General features: G+C 46.9%; 1 protein-coding gene across 4 annotated transcripts in view; it reads left to right on the plus strand.

The window, feature by feature from the left end:
* ANKIB1 (ankyrin repeat and IBR domain containing 1) overlaps positions 1 to 19,492 on the plus strand; it is a 2,153,692-nt gene that overhangs the window by 1,620,433 nt on the left and 513,767 nt on the right. For all 4 annotated transcript variants that reach the window (XM_069648430.1, XM_069648432.1, XM_069648433.1 and 1 more), the window contains exon 15: positions 2,610 to 2,755. In XM_069648430.1, the coding sequence (XP_069504531.1) occupies positions 2,610 to 2,755 (146 nt within the window). The remainder of the gene's footprint in view (positions 1 to 2,609; positions 2,756 to 19,492) is intronic.

The raw sequence follows: 19,492 nt of genomic DNA on the forward strand, positions 1-19,492 counted from the left end.
TGGGAACTGCAATATTTTTGAATCTACAGAAGGTAACTTCAGAGCTTGCTCAGTCCCTGCTGAAAGGAAGTTACATTTGGAACTGTGTTGAACTTGAATCAGAGAACTTTTGCGGAACTTGCATTGCTATTACTTGAACATTTGTTTTGGAACACTGACTTTTTGGTTGAGAGCATTTCCTCCACTAGTTTTGTTGTGAAGACAGGCATAGGTTTTGACAGACTGACTTTTTGCTTTTGGGCTTACTGACATAGACATCCTTTAGATGTGTTTAGGCAGGGAAATTCCGCCATAGCATAGGGTTAGTTAGGCATTATACCATCCTGCTTATTAAAAGTTTGGTTGAATTATATTGTCTTGTCTGTCATCTCTCTTGATACCATCCCTGTCTCAGAATATATATATTTTTAGTTGAACATGTCCTAAATTGTATTTTTCACTGCAACATAAAAAGTCATAATCCGAATTAGAGTACATTTAACCAATGACTGGTATAGTTTATTTTTAGCCAGTATTATTGAAGGCCTACATAATATATTGCAATGATGGCCTGCTTTACTTTTGTTTGTTATAATGTCGGCTGTTTTACTTTTATAGCTTGTGTTGTATACAGCACCATTACCAATGTTTATTATTTTTTTAATAGTGTTATATTTTTCCTTTCTTTAGTGTATGTTGTGTATGCAGTGGGACTAAGTGTATGTTGCGTGCGTTTATAATAATGTATTACCTTGCTTAAATATGTTATAATTTGTATGCAGTGGTGGTGAGTGTGTATGTTAAGTGTCTTTATAATAATGATTGCAGCATTATTTTGCTTTACAGTTTTCATATATGGTTTGTTCTGTGTATGCAATGGCAGTGTGTGTGTCAATCTGTTATGCATGTTCTTGCTTTAGTGCCTTTTGTAATGCATATGCAATGGTGGTGTGTGTATGTTACGTATGTTTATAATAATGATTGCATTATTTTATTTGTTTTACTATTTGGGATGTTTCATATATTGTATGCGGTGTATGTTGTAGTGTGTACTCAGTGGTGGTGTGTGTGTGTATATATGTTTTGTGGCATGTGCTTTAGTACTGTGTACAGATTTAGGGTGTATTTCTATGGTTTGCATGTGGGTTTCATCTTTGGTGCATGTTTTTTGTACCAAAATATTTTCTTGTGCAAATGAGTTAATCTAGATTAATCCCGATTGTTGATATCTGAAAATTGGTTGCAATGGGTATTGTTGGCTAGGTTGCTGTGTGTAGGGTTGGCATGTTGTTTGTACATTGTTTGTATTCTTTCTGACGAAAATGTCATTGCGCATGCATCATATATAGATATATTTTCAATCGTTAATATCTGAAAATTGCCCTAGTTGATTTTCCTCAAATATTTTCAGTGCACCAACTCCAGATAAAATCTAGGTGCCTGTTAAACAATCCTTTTTTTTTTTTTTCTTTTTCCTATGGCAAAACCCCATGTTAAAAGCTGATCAAAACGCAATCAAAGTAAATCTTTTTTAATCTATGTAGCCGTTAATGTACCATCCTGAAATTTTGCATGCACAGGCGACTGCCTCAAAATATTACTGTGAAATATTTTCTGATTTTATCATGTAAGGGTTTGAAAGGTATTGAGAAAGGTTTTTTCTGAAACTCCATCGACCCTGCGGCATGACCTTAACTACGCCATGCGGTTGGAGTACTGCAAAACGCGTCGCCCCTTTTACAGGTTTTTCCTTTCAACACACTAAGAATAAAACACAAAGTGACTGCTGGAATTCATTTGTGCTGTTTTCTTTCTCAACGCTGTAAGGATATTTTACTCCCCAGCTGCTCTGGGAGTGCAGCCAACCTCGCCTCATGTACTTCTTTTTTATATATATATATATATATCACCCTCGAATGTAGGTTGGAGGTGCTAATAGCATTAACCGTTGTGTTCGGCACCGGGCATGGGCAGTAACAGCCCTGAATATTTGCCATTGCAGAGCTTAAAGGGGGACGTTTTCGCTCATGTCCAGCTCCGTAAATAGGGGTTAATCTTCTATTAGGGGCCATCACATTTTGGCTGGTCTAAAACTGAAAACCACCAGAAAACCTGCTGTTCAGGAATGTAAAACTTTCCGGCTTTCTCATTCGCATAATCTTCAAAACGTTCGGTGAAATACAAAATAACTATAGTTTATTGTAGGCAACCTACCATGTTGCCTAACTTTTTACTAAAAATATTTGGTTTTATGTTGACATTTAGAATTGTTCCGTACCCTGGCAAAGGCTATAATAATGGGGATGCAGATGCACACAAAACAATATGTATTCCTGTATATATGCGTCAATGTGTACTTTTAAATAACAGTAATGGTGTATAAGGTCCAGTTTCCTGCAGGGAATACACACAAAATCGACCCCACCATACCAAAGAAACAAAAAGGCAGTGACCTTTGGAATTTTCAGAAAAGGGATGTGATGTTTTGACTCTAGCAGAATGTGTATTTTATTTTGTTGTCTTAAGCTGTCATTTCATGCCTCCCCCCTTTAATTCCTTGGAAACGGCAAGGACAATTAAATAAGTTTGTCATGTACATAGTGAACAGTAATTTATGTATCCTTTTGCAGATGAAGGCGTCTGTCCTGATACCACTTTCATTGAAGATGCTGTACATGAGCTTCTTAAGACCCGACGCATTCTTAAGTGTTCTTATCCATACGGATTCTTTTTGGAACCTAAAAGCACAAAAAAAGAAATATTTGAACTTATGCAGGTAAATTTACCACATATTGAAAATGATTGTGTAATTCATGCTTAAACATGCCTGTGTTTGTCTTATTAGAATTATGTTATTGTGATTTATACTGTGCACCGCTTCCATTTTAATGGTCTCCAGGCGCTGCGGCGGATCTGAAAAAGGAGGGCTGGGAGGGCTTAGTTAGCGGTTTCCCTCTCTATCGCACTAGAGAACTTTGTGATGTTGGTAGCTTCAGTTTGGAAAAAAAAAGTCACTGGGTGCTGGGTTTGATTTTTGCTTTAAGGGTTAGGTGATGTTGCATGAGTGTGTGTGGGGTGATTTGTGTGTAATTGATTTTGTTTTCTCTAGTTTGAGTTTAGTTGGGTGTTGCAGAGTGTGTGTATTTTGTGGTCTTTTTAGGTTTCTTCTGCAGTAGAGGTATGTATGTGTGTTTTGTTTGGTGTTTGAGGGTGAATATGCAGGATATCGGAATGTTTTTATTAGCGTTAGTGATGTTAGTACTTAAGTTGTCTAGAATGTATAGTGCTTTAGTGGTTACTGTCTCGCTGTGCACATGCATTCTTTTTATATGCAGAGTATCCATGCAGTGCCTTCTGCCATAGAACAATCCTTGCCATAGTGGTTGTACATCATGACATAGCCTAATATCTGTAGAAATAGTGTTTATGATCACTTACAAAGTTAGACCTCCACACATGTGATTAGAAGTCAGCAGTTTTGAACTTTCCAAAATATACCAAAATCTTACTAGTTTATGACCCTACTGATCTTGCATTGGATAACTGCTAGAACATATCTTTGAATGTATTTATATAGCTGAGTGCTTTGGGAAAGCAATGTACTAGTTTGTTGAACCAAAATACAGGATGATATAAAGTTTTTATAGAAAATAACGTGGAGCATTGCAACATCTGCAAATTAACAAGGGGGGTCCTGGGAGTCCCTCTGCCAGACATGAGTCCTGGTTGCGAGAGACTTACCCAGAGTCTTTAGCTCACTATCTTTCACAGAGAAGAAATATCCCAAACATATCAGTCTTTGTCCTGCCCTGGGGCAGTCCAGCACCGAAATGCTAGGCAATTCTCCTCTGAACAAGAGTACCAACAGCATCCCCAGACACGTGTTTCGGTCTGGTTGGACCTCATCAGTAGGGAGGAGCTGTGCCTCTCTAAGAATAGTGAGCAAGGGGTCCACGTCTGGATTCCCCTACTAACTTAGGGTGAGACCCAAAGTTACTTGAAATATGCAGATAACAAGGGGGTCCTGGGAGACTCTCTGCCAGACATGAGTCCTGGTTACAAGAGCCTTACCCAGAGTATTTAGCTCACTATCTTTCACAGAGAAGAAATATCCCAAACATATCAGTCTTTGTCCTGCCCTGGGGCAGTCCAGCACCGAAATGCTTAGGTCTCACCCTAAGTTACTAGGGGAATCCAGACGTGGACCCGTTGCTCACTATTCTTAGAGAGGCACAGCTCCTCCCTACTGATGAGGTCCAACCACACCGAAACTCGTGTCTGGGGATGCTGTTGGTGCTCTTGTTCAGAGGAGAATTGCCTAGCATTTCGGTGCTGGACTGCCCCAGGGCAGGACAAAGACTGATATGTTTGGGATATTTCTTCTCTGTGAAAGATAGTGAGCTAAAGACTCTGGGTAAGTCTCTCGCAACCAGGACTAATGTCTGGCAGAGGGACTCCCAGGACCCCCTCTTGTTAATTTGCATATTTGAGTAACTTTGGGTCTCACCCTAAGTTACTAGGGAAATCCAGACGTGGACCCCTTGCTCACTATTCTTAGAGAGGCACAGCTCCTCCCTACTGATGAGGTCCAACCAGACCGAAACACGTGTCTGGGGATGCTGTTGGTACTCTTGTTCAGAGGAGAATTGCCTAGCATTTCGGTGCTGGACTGCCCCATGGCAGGACAAAGACTGATATGTTTGGGATATTTCTTCTCTGTGAAAGATAGTGAGCTAAAGACTCTGGGTAAGGCTCTTGTAACCAGGACTCATGTCTGGCAGAGAGTCTCCCAGGACCCCCCTTGTTATCTGCATTGCAACATCTACCACGTGCTACTGTGTGCAGGGAAACTGCTGTGTACAGGATTGACAGCTGCAGGGATTCTGACTCTAGCTACATGTTTCCCATTGAACCAGGGTAGAAGGTTTGATGATTTCACAGCGTTCTTGAGGCCAAAATTGTACTCTTATCTGAAGATATTCTTCCTTTCTCTTTGAGGCTTCAATGACTCCACCACAAACCACGACAATTGATTTCACTTCACCAGTCGTCTCACCAGCGGTTGTGTAGACATTAAAAACATACAGCCTCATTCTCCTAATTTTGCAGTGAGCAGCCAACTGCTTCTATATCGGTGAGATGGGCTGTTTACAGGATTGGCCCCGTCTGATCTACACCCCACGGATGCAGGTTGGTATTTATCCACATACCTGTGCAACCCTTGGGAGAGAACCCCATAGAGGACTCCTTTAGTGTTTTGTATGTCTACAAACAATCTTCATTATATCTCTGCTGAGAGGATTCGCCACAGAAAATAAACAGGCAGATTCCCCAAACTGTGTTCCTAGGGGTTGTGCTGGGTTGGTGTAGCATAGGATCTCCCTGGGAATAAATTAAACAAAAATCGATCTTTTTATTTTTTTTTTAAAATTTCTTTTTTTTTTTTGTATTTGGTTTATTTACAAGCAAAACCTTTACAAAAATTAATAGTTTAAAAACAGAACAGCATATGATATACAAAATCTTAAATTAGACGATAATTATAATGACAATTGAACAGAAAAAAGCAAAAAATTTAAACTTTTTCAAAGCAAAACCAAAAGCGTAAGAAGTTAAGTCCCAAGTTTGAAACATACTCTCAATACTTTCATATTAAAGACATCAAAGAGGGGGGTGTGGCTTGGATCGCCGCTGATGAGGCTGCTCCCTTGAGGCCAGCCGTGTGAAGCCCGCCGTGTTCATAAAAAGATGCGGGTTCCCGTGACTTTTTCGGGACCCTGAACATTGCTGGAGCCGTCGGAACCCCGGGGGCCCCTGTGGACCGAAGATGGGGGCATAACGTCTTGCAGAGACCCGGCTGCGCCGTCTGCCTTCCTTGGCTCTGGGCGACCTCCGAGATCCAAGATTGCAGACGCCATCACCTTCCGAGACCGGGGACGACGCTGAGGGTGCTGGCGGTGCCCCCGGCGCTGGAGGTCCCCCCCCCTGCCCTAGCCGCCCAGCTCCAGCATCATGGGTCCGGTGACCCACGGCCCCTGTGAGGCGCGAGATTCGTGGCGGCTCCTGAGCACCGGCCCTGAGGGGGAGGGGCCCGCACACTACCTACGCGGCTCTGGCGCCGGCTTCCAGCGTGGTGTGCAGCGGGGCCCACGGTGCCCCTCCCGGCGGCCCCGCTTGTCCGGACCTGCGGCCCCGTGGCCCCCAAGAGGCACAGCTCCCTCCTGGAGCGAAAATTGGGCTCTTGCTCCTCCGCCGGCAGAAGAAGCGACCAGCGTCCGGGCGGGCCTCACTGAGGACTGAGGGCCGACGCGCTTCCTGCCTGTGCCCCGCGCTGATGGGATCCTCTGTCCTTGCTTGACTGCATGGTCCTTCTGTGCTTGGCCCCAAGAACATCACCCGCCGCTCCATCTGCGGGTCCGGCTCCTGGGGCGCCCCGGCCCACCTCCTTCCTGGTTCCCCCTCTCTGGACTGGCGGAGCAGTGGGTCCACAGCTCTCCCTTCCTTCCTGGCTCCTGCGGGGGCCGGCTCAACATAAGGCTCGCTCCTCTGGGCCCAGTGGCGCTCGGGCCCACCTCTTCATTTGCAGCCTCCTCCCTGTCTGGAGCAGGAGAGGTCCTGCCCCCCCTTGACGGACTAGGGGGCCCCAAGCCGCCAGCACCACATCACCTCATCTTTAAGTGAACCCCCCCCCCCAGGGGCACAGCAGAGTCCCACTTGTGATCTACGGCTGGGCTGGATTCGCCCCAATGAATATCTGTACTGCGGTTAGATCCCGCGGCCACCCTCCCCCGGATGCAACCAGGGCCACCAGATGGTGGCCTCAGCCCTTCTAGCCCCCCCAGGCCGCTCGTGGAGCTCACCGCTACGAGCTCGGGCCACTGGGGCGCCGCAGCTAGCTTCTAAGGACTGACACCTAACCTGAACCTCTTCCTGGGGCGCCCCGGCTCACCCCCCCCACCCAGCTCCCCGGCTTTCCCTAGAGGGAACCCCCGCTCTTGCAATCCAGACCCAACGCTCCCTCTCACAAAGCAGCGCTTTCAAGGCGGAATACAACTCGCCACCCCAACACGGCAGCCACCCTTCATCTGGCGCTATGTCCAAACAATCAAAAGCGTCCAAAATCATGGACATTGCCACCATGTTGACGGCCCCAGACAGGGGAAAGAAACCCGAGCTCGCCGGACACACCCCGCAGGATCAGAAAAAGGAGGGCGAACCCCCCCCACCCAGCCTCCAGAGGCGACTTGCTAGCTTTCATGGCAGACATTAAGGCCAAATTCAGAGCCTGCATGACGGAGTTCTCCGCCAACCTGCAACAAACTAACAGATTCGCTGAGGTGGAGCAGAGACTGGGGGAGGTCGAAGACCATGCGCAGGACCAGGCAACCACGCTGGGCGAAATCCAACAGTCAGTCAGAGCCCTTCAAGACAGGTGCGAAATCCTGGAGTTTAAACAGGAGGACTTGGAAAATAGGGCCTGTCGCAACAACCTCCGGATCTGAGGTGTTCCCACCTCAGTCACAGACAAACAACTTGCTGAATACGTGGGAGACCTCTTCCAGGCCCTCCTTCCGGACCTGGACAACGCCCTATTATTGCTGGACCGCACCCATAGACTGCGCCCACGCCGGGGGGGTAGAATCGGACCCCTCTCCAGATGTCATCACCAGGGTCCACTTCTACTCCACGAAAGAGGCAATATCCGCCATCAGCTGATCCAAGGATGAGCTCGCTTTTCTGGGTTCGCGCCTCCAGATCTACCAAGATCTCTCGCTCCTAACCCTTCAGAGGAGGAGGACACAACGACCCCTAGCCCTTTTCCTCCAAGAACGACAGGTCCGGAATAGATGGCTTTTCCCAACGACCCTGCAATTCTCATTTAACGGGACCCTGCGGAGGATTGCCCACCTGGAGGATGCCATCAGGATGATGCACCTTTCCTCCCTCGCCCCGTCGACCTCGGAGGTATCCGGGAACCGGGATTCCACCCCTGCTCCAAGGCCCAGACGGACAGCATGGTCGAAAGCTTCCTGAAACAACAGGAAGAGATAAAAGGGCACCCAGGCCATGCAACTGGAACCAGTGTCACACTATCAATCCAGGGGTCCTGCCCCCCCCTCTTATAATGTCTTGCCCCTTCCGACGCTGCCGAAGATTACTACAGCTCAACACGGCAGGCTTCACCCATGGCCAATGCCGTTCCAAGGTTCGCTCCACCCTGATGTCCTTGGAAACCCAAGTTTCCTTAATATCTCAACTGGCCCCGTTGGCCAGGGGTTCGGTCACTCTCACAGTGTCGACCACCCCGCCAGTTAAAAAGTTAGCCCCCCATTAAGGGCTTCTGTTAAAAACCCAGGAGCAGGACAACTCAGTCGTAACCCGCACCCACAATGGCATCTGACCAGGTTCCCTCTAGCTCCCTCCCACCAGAGCGCGATGCAGCTGGGCCCCAAACCCGAGAATTGCAGACATTGCAGTGTCTCTCGCTAAACGTTAACGGGCTGAACTCCCCCGCCAAAAGCAAATCGATCTTACAGAAACTGCAAGATGAGGAAGCGGGGGTGGCAATGCTACAAGAAACACACCTCCTCCCAGCAGACTTTGGTCCCCTACGTTCCCATATTTACCCCCTGCAATTCCTCGCCTCGGGGGGTTGCAAAAAGCGGGGCACGGCGATTCTCTTCAGAAGAGACCTAAAGCCCCAAATCCTGGACTCCATAACCTGCCCAGAGGGCCTCTTTGTGGCAATTAAATGCCTCTTACTGGGAGACCTATATACCTTTGTCTCGGTCTATGCGCCCAACTCGGGACAAGCAAGCTTCTATGACACCCTGGGAGCCGTCCTCTCAGGTTTCACGGAAGGCCAGACGATAATGGGGGGGGACTTTAACAGAGTACCAGACCCCACCAAGGATAAATCTCACCCACCCTCCCCGGGGGATTTCACGCAGGCCCTTAGCCTCCTGCGCCTGTTCAGAACCTTGGAGGTGGTAGACGCATGGCGGGTGCTTCACCCCACCAAAAAGGGACTTCTCCTTTTTCTCCCACGCCCACCGAACCTTTTGTCATGATGCCCGCTCCCGGGGAGCCGGTTCAAGCCCGGCGTCCCCGACAGCGAACATCCAGTCCCCAAGGAAGGACTCAGCAACCCCATATAGGGGCCCTTTGGACAGTGTCCTGGCGCCTATGGCGCCAGGCTCATAAAAGACATCAGTCCTGGCGCCTTAGGCGCCAGGCTCATTATGGGAATGCTTGGGTGCACTTACCTGATGCAGACCATGCTGCAGGATCCCGGCCTCCTTGAGGCCTGAAAGGAACTACTTTACCTGTGGGACTAATTTAACAGCCGGGCGTGGTCTTGGAAGGATACATGCCTGATTGGAGGAAGGATACATACCTGGAACTTCTGCCAAGGCTATTTAAACCCCACCCGAACAGCCACACGTGCTTCGCGTTGTTCTGCATCTAGCAGCTGGACGCTCACCGTGTCTGCTCCTGCATCCTGACTTCTGCCACGCCTGCCAGCATCCTGGATCACCTGCAAAGTAAGAGAAGAAGAGAACAGAAGAAGGAAAAGTCCTTACCTGCTAAATCCGCATCCCGGAGACATCTCGCCAACAATCCTATAAAGGAAGACTTTAATTTAAAAGCTCATCGCGTCGATCGCTGCAGCGCCGCATTCCACTCGCCTTTACAGGGCGCCTCCATGTTCAGCAGCGATCATCCGGATTCGCAGTCACGCCCCAGCGCCTAGGGAGAAAAAGACCAGAACAAAAGGTGAGAGAGAGAAGGGAATAAGGAAAGCTAAATCTCTATGTTAAGACTTACCTGTTGATTCATTCCCTCTTCATTTCGTGTCCGCGCCGCATCCTGGCATTTCCGGACCCCGGCCCCTAAGGGGAAAAAAAGACATCAGCGTTAATGAGCGAATGAAAAGACATTACCAAAAAACGCTCATTAAAGACTTACCTGATTTCTACAAGGATTTCACCTCTCATCTCGGGTCGGTGCCTGTTCCCCGGCATTCCGTACCCCGCCCCCTGTGGGGAAAAAGACACTAGCATTAGTACATTAATGCATGGACACAAGGGGAACCTCTTATCAAAAAAACTTACCTGGAAGCCAAGCAAGTTTGGTTCTCACCAATCCGAAAATCCAGTGAAGTAACTGGATACCAACGCGCCCCTGCATCAGAAGCAGGATGGAGAGCTCGTCCTTCCAGACCCTAAGGTGAGAGGCTACGAGAAATCACAGAAGGGTTTCAAGGAGGGTGAGAGGGGAAAGTGGGAGGCTGATTGCATTACCCCGCAGACAGTTAATCCCCTATTTTCGCCTACAGAAGGATACTTCTGCGAGCCGACAAGCCAGATTTGGGGGTCCGGTCCAGTCCGTCTTCCGAACCCTGCGCATCACCTTAGAAGAGGTCACAGCAGCGCGAACCAGGCCAGCGCCTCCGTGGGAGTCAGGTGAGCGTAACACCTTTACAAGGATAGACCTCATCCTCACTTCGCCCCAGACTCTGTCCTCTGCCAATTATGTCTCCATCAGCCCAATAATCTTATCAGATCACGCACCAATAGTCATGGAGCTTCGAACCCAGGACCCCAGAGCCGACTCTACTCGCAGATGGTCACTCTACGACCCGATCCTTAACGATATGTAAGGGACTGGATCGCAACCGCGATTAAAGACTTCTTCGAGGACAACCACGCCTCGGATACCTCCCTCGCAAATAATTGGGATGCAATGAAAGCTGTAATCAGGGGCTCCCTGATAGCGCAAGGGGTGGCATTCTACCGCAACAGACGACAAACCCGACAAGCCCTCGAGGAGGAACTACGAATGGCAGAGGAGGCCCAGAAAAAGAAGGGGTGGTCCCCCAAGACTCACCGAGCCGTCCGCACAGTTAGAAAGAACTACGCTGAACACACTGCACAGTTGATGGCCAAGAATAGGTCATTCTACTATGCCAAGAACAATAAAGCCAATAAGCTTCTAGTAGCCAAACTGGCCAAAACGAGACGAGCCAACACCATCACGGGGCTCCGAGACCCACAAGGGAGGACGCACTACTCGGAAGCAGAAAAACTATGGCTGGCAGTGGACCACCCAACCCAAGTAATGTCTGCTCCCCCACGGGACCAACCCAAACAGGAGGAATACCTACAGGGGGCATCCCTGCCACACTTGCCACTGCAACGAGAGAGACCCTAGAAGCCCCAATCACGGACGAGGAAGTTGACGAAGCCATTAAAGCCCTCAAGACGGCTTTTCCCCGACATTCTACAAATTATTTAAATTCCAGCTGATTCCCCCCCCCATGGTAGCGCTTTTCAACTCATTTATGGATACAGGTTCGGTGACTCCATCAATGCAGGAATCTACAACTATCCTTCTCCCCCAGCTCGGGAAGGACCCGAGAGACCCGGCCTCGTACAGGCCAATCGCCCTGTTGAACATAGACGCCAACCTCTAGTCCACAATTTTGGCCAACCGGCTGTCGCACATCCTCCCGTCCCTAATCCATCCAGATCAAACATGCTTTATCCGTAATAGAGCGGCAGGGGACAACATCAGAAGAACCCTGAACTTGGTAGACATCGCCCACCGTTCCGCCCAAGGTCTCGCCCTGATGGCCCTAGATGCCACCAAAGCTTTCAATAGAGTAGACTAGCCATTCATGAAGCTCACCCTGGGAGCCTTTGGCTTCGGTCCAATCTTCCAATCTATGGTAATGGCCAACTACTCTTCCCCCAAGACCCTCCTGAGGATCAACGGCTCCATATCATCCCCTATCCCCATGACCTGCGGGACAAGGCAGGGCTGCCCGCTATCGCCTCTCCTCTTCGCACTAACGATGGAGCTGTTTGCCCAAAGAGTCAGACGGAATGACCTCATCAAGGGCCCACAAGTAGGTTCATCTCAGCACAAGATGGCGTTACACCCCGACAATGTTCTCCTGATGCTCTCGGATCCCAACGCCTCAGATAAACATGCCCTGGCGGAAATAGCCAGCTTCGGAAGGGTCACCAGCTTTGCTGTCAACTTCTCCAAGTCAGTAGGCCTGGGCATTGGCCTCCACCAGGAGGCGCAAGAGATACTAACCAGGCTATGCCCGATCAGATGGGAGAAACAAGCTATCCCCTACCTGGGAGTCCACATCCCAGCGAACCCCAAGAACACATATCAGGTGAACTTCCCCAGATTATTTAGTGAATTGGAGGGAGACTTGAAGCGCTGGGCCACCCAGGAGATCTCTTTAATGGGGCGGATCACTGCCGCAAAAATTAACCTGCTGCCGCGATTTCTCTATGCCTGCTCCTCGCTTGCAGTTGCTATCCCAAGGCGGGCTCTCCAGGAGCTGCAGAAGAAAATGCTGAAGTTCATTTGGAGAGGCAAGAAAGCTAGGATCCCCCACAAAACCCTGCTTGGAAACTCCAGATTGGAGGGCCTGGGGGTCCCCGATCTTCGGGCCTATAGAGTAGCGGCACAGCTAGCACACATCCAGGCATGGCAAATCATTAAAGATTGCCCCAGATGGGTGGAACTTGAGCAAGCCCAACTGCCGCTCCCCCTGCGATTCCTTACACATATCCAGCCCCCCTTGAGAGAACGCTGGAAGACGCTCCTGCGAACCACTAAGCATATGTTGAGCTCATGGGACTGGGCATTGAAGCAAAAAGGAATCCCAAGGGGGCAAAGCCCGCTCTCCCCTATCTTCCACAACCCAAACTTCTCACCGGGATGAACCCCCGAAACTTCCAGAACTGGATCGACGGCGGCCTTTTGGACCCTGGAGCAGCTATACGCCGTAAACCCGCCATGCACCTTCGAACAATGTAAGGCGATGTTTCAGCTACAGGAAACAGACAGATTTACGTATTGCCAACTCTGTCACTGGTGCTCACACCCCCAGAGCCTCCGGGCGGCTATCCGCCCCCTTACCTCCCTGGAACTAACGCTGAAGGACCTACCATCCCGGGGTAAGGTCTCAACCCTATACAGACGCTTCTTGGGGGACTTCCTAAGCGCAAGAACGTGATGCATGGTGCAAGGGGAGGCCGATCTGGGCCACCCGATCGAGGACCAATCCTGGGTGGACATCTGGACCCGTACCCACTCCTCCTCTACCTGTGTGACCAACAAAGAATGCGCATACAAACTGCTCCTACGTTGGTATTACCCCCCTCTCAGACTACACCACATGAACCCGCGGGTGGACCCTTCCTGTTGGAGGAGGTGCTCCCAGCCCGGCTCCTTTTTCCACATGTGGTGGGCTTGCCCAAAGATCCGACAATTCTGGGAACAGTGCCTATCGACAATTGAACAAATCACCGGGAGTGCTCTCCCCTTGGAGCCCGAAATGGTCCTGCTAGGGGTCCCGACCCCCGGGGTCTACCCCCACTCCAGAAACTGAGCGAAACTAGTGACACATTGCCTTCTGGCTGGCAAAATCGTGCTAGCCCACTTCTGGAAATCCCCGGACGGCCCCTGTATGGCCCACTGGTGGGGTAAACTTTGGGACATCCTAATTGCAGAAAAAGTGACCGCAGCAAGGGCGGGAGTTTTGCATCGCTTCCAGAACTTATGGGCCCCAGTGCTGGAGTACGACCAACGTTTCCCCGCCCTAACATTCAAACCTCTCAACGCTCGATGGACTCTGAAGGATCAAGAGCCTGCCTGAGGGACGGGGGCAGCGGTCGGCCCCATGGAACGGGGAAAGGTGGCATTGGGGTGCGAGGGGGGGGTAGACTCAAGCTATAGGGATTTGCTATCGATTGGTAAGTTGATGCTTGTTATGCTATGCTGCATGTAAATGGTCCTGCCTTGGTTTAAAATAAACATATTAAAAAAAAAAAAAAACATCAAAGATTTGAAGAACGCAGATCTTTTCAAAGAGCATACATTCCCAAGAAGCGGAAAAAAAAACCCCAATCATCAAGTACAATACAAATCCATAGGCACATTTAAAAAAAAAACAGTACAAGTACAAAATTATTCATATAGTACATAAGAGTTCATATAGTTTTGGTTCAATTATTGCAAGAAGTTCAATCGACTTAAGCGTGAGACGCAAGCTAGTGCCTCCCATGCAACGTTTCCAAAGAGATTCCATGGTGATAGATGTCTGACTCTGGGGACTCAACTCAAAGATTCGGGATCGAGATATTGCAAAGTGTGAGCAATATATTACTAAATGTTTGAGTGTTTCATTCACCTCCACAGAAGCACAGAAGCGACAATAGTCTGAACCGTTAGTTCCATTCAATCGATTTCAATTTTTGGTTTTTGTAAGCGTGGGTAGCTGATTTAGTCGAAAGCGAAGACATGTTTTTCTTACAGCAAAAGAGGGGAATTGGATTAAGTAATTTGGTCGATCACCCCATTTCCTACGAAACATGTTGTATTCGGAGTATGAAGAGTAGGTACCCATCACGTCAGACATGGTACACCAATGGAATAGTTCATATTTCTTCTTCTGTGCAGGAAGGAGCATAGCCATAGTCTAAGGAGTTACATTGATTGATTCCAGAATAGACTTCAATTTATCGGTTGTTTTTTTCAATGAGCGGATACAAGGATTGTCCAGAATTTTATTAAGCTCAACATATAAGGTATTTTTGGGTGGGTCAGTCATTTTTATATAGTTTTGTATGTTTCTCCAGTTTCTTTTTGCGGATAGTGGAAGCAAATTAATTTCATGACATATGACGTTCGGGATGGATTGGGCTAAGCCCAATACAGTCTTCCACAATCTACCCTGGAGTACATCTAAGAAGGCATCAATATCATAGGAACATATGTCAAGAGAATATAAGAGTATTGGTTCTACTTTTAATAAGTAGAATTGAATAAGGGGCAGTAATGAAAATAAACAATATTTATGATAAAAGATTTTCATTTGAGAAGAAAGCATTTTAATTTTGTTGTTGAGATAGGTTTTCCACATGCATATGGATTAAGTGTCAGTTAGAGGATATCCTAAATATCGAATAGTAGACGAGTAAGTGAGAGCAGTTCCATGTAGGGACCAAGAATATGTATTTACCTTACAATGCCTACGAGAGAAAGTTAGTATGAATGATTTAGCAGGAGTAACTGTAAGGTTATGCGCCGTTGCAAATTCGTCAAACAGATCAAGTTTTTTTTGCAGGCCAACGGTGTCCGATCGAAAAATAACAGATCATCTGTGAAACCAATCCAGTCCAACTTGATGGACCCCAATTTAGCGGGGAAAACAACTTGATCTTTCCAGAGCAGGTCTATACCTTGCAAATAAAGATTAAAGAGGACAGCCGCCATGTTACAGCCCTGCTTGATTCCTATTTCTGTAGGGATTGCGTTGGTTAACGCGCCATTGCGATTTAAACGTATGCGATACGTGGTGTGTTGATGCAAAAGAGCGATCAAAGCAACCAGAGAGTAGGAGATGCCCAGATGGATCAATTTGGCCCAAAGAATTTCTCGAATCACGCTATCGAAAGCGGCTGTCAGATCCAAGCTAGCCATGTACACTGGCCCCATGTGAGAATTAAAAGTCTGTGCCTGGAGGTGTGCTAAGATAGTGGCATTGAGTGGACAACCAATGTATTTACGAAAGCCGACCTGATAGACAGACAAAAGAGAATGTTGATCAATGGAGGCTTGAAGCTCCCGTAAAAGCAATAACGAGAAAATCTTCGAAGAAGCATCAGTGAGAGCTATTGGGCGATAATTACTTGGAAGATCAGGAGGGCCTTCCTTGTAGATAGGAATGATGTGGGCTGAGCACCAAGACGGTGGAATGGTGCCAGTTTGGAGAATCAAATCGAATCAGATCTTCAGAAGGTGTGCCCAGAAAGAAGGATCAGATTTATAAACCCATGGAGGTAGCCCATCAGGGCCAGGCGCTTTGGAGTTATTTAATTTTCCAATGGCATCAATGATGTCACTAATAGTCCCTCTCGAGAGCATACTGGGTACTATTTTAGGTTGATTACCTTTAAGCAAGTCAAAACGAACAGGCATCTGGTATTTCTGCTTAATGTAGCTCGTCCAGACATCTGCGGGAATTACAGATTGAATATCAGGTATCTGGTCTGATTTTCTAGAGGGCAGAGTCGACCACACTTGTCTAGTGTCATGCTTGAGCAAATGATAGAATATTTTTTGGTTATCAGCAATATACAGAGAAGTTTTCAGCAATTTAATTTTGTTTTTGTAAGTCTGCTTAATTTTCCTTACTTGTATCAAAGTTAATTTGGAAAAAGGTTCAAATCACAATATCCCTTTAACAATACGATTTTTTTCTTTCTTTAAGTTGGCAAGTGCGGTGTTGTATGAATGTCCATGGCTCGAAATCAGAGAAACTTCAAACTGGTTTTCTAGGGCCGTTTTGGTTAAGTGAGAATGAATGCGACTCATGTTGTTGGCTTCAATTTTTAACAGTGGAAGAGAGCTTCCATCTAAGCAAGTGACAATTTTACGATCAGCAGCAATCTTTTAAAAAAATCTTTGACAGCATTTGAAACTCCAACGGACAGACAAACTGTTTATCAGGTTCAAGTAGAGTTAAACAAGGATTCACAGAGAATCGGGCAAATGGTAGACGTACAGTTAGTTTGATAATCATATGGTCGCCTAAATCCGGATTAAGAATAGTCACAGGAGCAATATATGGATATAGACAAGAAGAGAGAAAAAAGAAATCAATCAACGATTTATGCTTGCCCCTGTGCCAAGTGTAATTATAAGGGTTCAGAATAGCAGGGGGTGGTTGAATATCCCATTCTAGAAAAAAATCTAACCATGTTTGCCCATTTCTTGCAGAGAGAACAGAATGAAGTGGTGTCAAAGCATTAACACATTGTAGAGCATCATAACGAAAGGCATTAAAATCGCCACCAACAATTATTTTAACCAAAGGGTTGGCTGCAATTGCAGATTCTAGTACAGAGTTCACTTCATCTAAGAAAGAATCAAGAGTAGAAGTCAACCTATTCCAATAAATGTAAATCAGCAAGACAACAGTAGCCGAAATTTCATCTGGAATTAGTTCAACAGCCAAAAGACCATGAGATCGACTAATCAACTTAGAAACACATTTGCATACAGTATTTACCAAGATGGCCAACCCACCCGAAGGTCGTCCCAGCAGACCACGCAAAGCTTCCTGCGTATATACAAGAAAACCTTCAATAGTGAAAGGTAATTGGCACATGGTTTACTGTAAAAAAACATCTGGCTGAAAACAGATACTTTGGTTAATCCAAGTTCTGAAGTTGTTTAGTCCACAGGAATTCCATGAGACAATAGTTAGCTCATCAGAGCTAAGAATGCCCTAACGGACCCGCTTGCAGATCTGGTGGAGCAGGAGGAGATTCCAACATTTGAATGCCCTTCAGTGCGGACACAATGGTCAACAGTTGTTTTAGAGTGTTATCATCAGTTCTTGAGGGCCCTCCTTGAGCATTCTGGCTGAGAGGGTTCTGGATCACGGTTCTGGGAGTATTGACAAATGTTTCAACATCATCAATAGAGTAAAATAACGTGGCTACTAGCCCTATTGTAGTCAGATCTTCCTTTTGTTCCCAAATTAGTTTCATGATAAGAGAGGAATTATATCTACAGATCATTTTGTTATTATTAACAGATGCGAGTTTGACCCAATCTATATCATTTGATCTGATTGTTCTAAGGGCAGGAATCTCTTGCAATGCGGTAATGAAGTAAGATCGATTTAACCTTGCTTTGCCATGACGCTCTATAATACTTTCCCATCCCATTGCAACTGCTGAATTAAGTTCAATGGCCGAATTGGCTACAACTGCATCGCTTGGACTTTTTTGCAAGGAAATGCAGTCGGCCGCTGGAGGGGCGGTCCAAGGACAGTCACTAACAAGGTCCTGAATCGGATTTACAACCTGTGGCGTTACTACATTTTTATCTTGAGTTACCGCTTTATTAGCCAAGATAGCGTTCGGTGTAACTATGATCCCTTTTTCCTTTTTGTTTTTGAAGTTTTACTGGATCTTTGGAAGAATCATCATTACACAGGCCAAATTTCACTCTGTCAGTTTTCTTTAGAGCGAGCATAGGGTAAAACTTAGATAGCATTGATTGTTTGGGGACATGCGTGGCATCGTCAACGAGAGGCCAAGGGATAGAGGATCCTTCATCTTTGAAAATATCAAGCATCGGTTGCTTTTGTTTAAGTGAAAGCTTTTGCTCCTCTTTGCCAGATTTCAAACAAGGTTTTTTAGGTCTACAATCAGATGCAAAGGCATTTTCAGAAAGATTAAGCACTGCTTTGGACTCAGCGTTTAATTGGTTCAAGTCAATAGTACCATCACCACCAGATAAATTACATATCTCTTTGATGTTAGAATTATGTCGATCAAGTTTAAGAGCGGCTTGATTTTTAGACTTTTTTCTGTTTTTTGCTTCAATATTTTATCTGTTGCCTTACGTTTTCCACTCTAGCCAGTGCTCTTTTTTGTTTTCTAGTAAGAACAACCAAAGGCGTTGCGCTAGGACAGCTAGCATCAGCAGGCTTATCACCAGATGTTTTCGGGCTCAATATCAGCATCAGATAAATCAATTAAGTCTGTAAGAGCCGAGGGACTGCCTGGAGATAAGGTTTTGGGGGGGGGGGTCATGAAGAGAAGGAACATCAGCATTATTCAGACCATCCACCTTATGGCGATTTTGCGATTTGCCAAAAAAATCGCAAAATTTGCCATTTCCCGCAATTGCCGATATAAATCATTAAATCAGCGTGAAAAAGACACGTTAGCTTAGTGTGTCTTTTTATGCACTCATTTAATGATTTAGAGCGAACACAGCTGACTGCTGATTACAGCAGCTTGAGGGTTAACACCTCTGGCTCTGCGTTGCAGGCCCAGGATTGGGGGAGGGTCACGCAGGCCTGGGAGGTGCACAGCATTTGGCTGTGACCCCAGGCACCTCCAAGGCTCTTTGAGTGCCCGCCCTGCCGAGCTGACTGAGTTGGTGAAGGTAGCCAGGTAAGCACTGGCCTGTCCGCTCATCTGCCCCCAACTCACCCAAAGAGGCCACTGGACTGTTTTCATTACTGGCGCTCGACAGGAAAGTAATACTTTCCTGTCGAGTGCCGGAAAAGAAAGCATAAAATTAATGCTTTCTGACGCTCGTCGACAATTGGTATCATGCAGCCCAGCCTCAAGGCTGGGCTGCATGATACCAATTGAAGACTCTCCTAGCTGTATTAATTTCAAATTGCTTTACAATTATTGTAAAGCAATTTGAAATTAATACAGCTACGAGTCTTCAATTGGTATCATCCACCCCAGCCTTGATTCAAGGCTGGGCTACGCTCGTAGCTGTATTCGTTTCAAATTGCTTTACAATTATTCTAAAGCAATTTGAAATGAATACAGCTACGAGCGTAGCCCAGCCTTGAATCATGCAGCCCAGCCTTGATTGAAGGCTGGGCTGCATGATACAAACGCTCGTAGCTGTATCCGTTTCAAATTGCTTTACAATTGGTATCATG

This window comes from Ambystoma mexicanum, chromosome 2q (assembly GCF_040938575.1).
Source record: "Ambystoma mexicanum isolate Mex_15411 chromosome 2q, UKY_AmexF1_1, whole genome shotgun sequence".
NCBI classification, from domain to species: Eukaryota; Metazoa; Chordata; class Amphibia; order Caudata; family Ambystomatidae; genus Ambystoma; species Ambystoma mexicanum.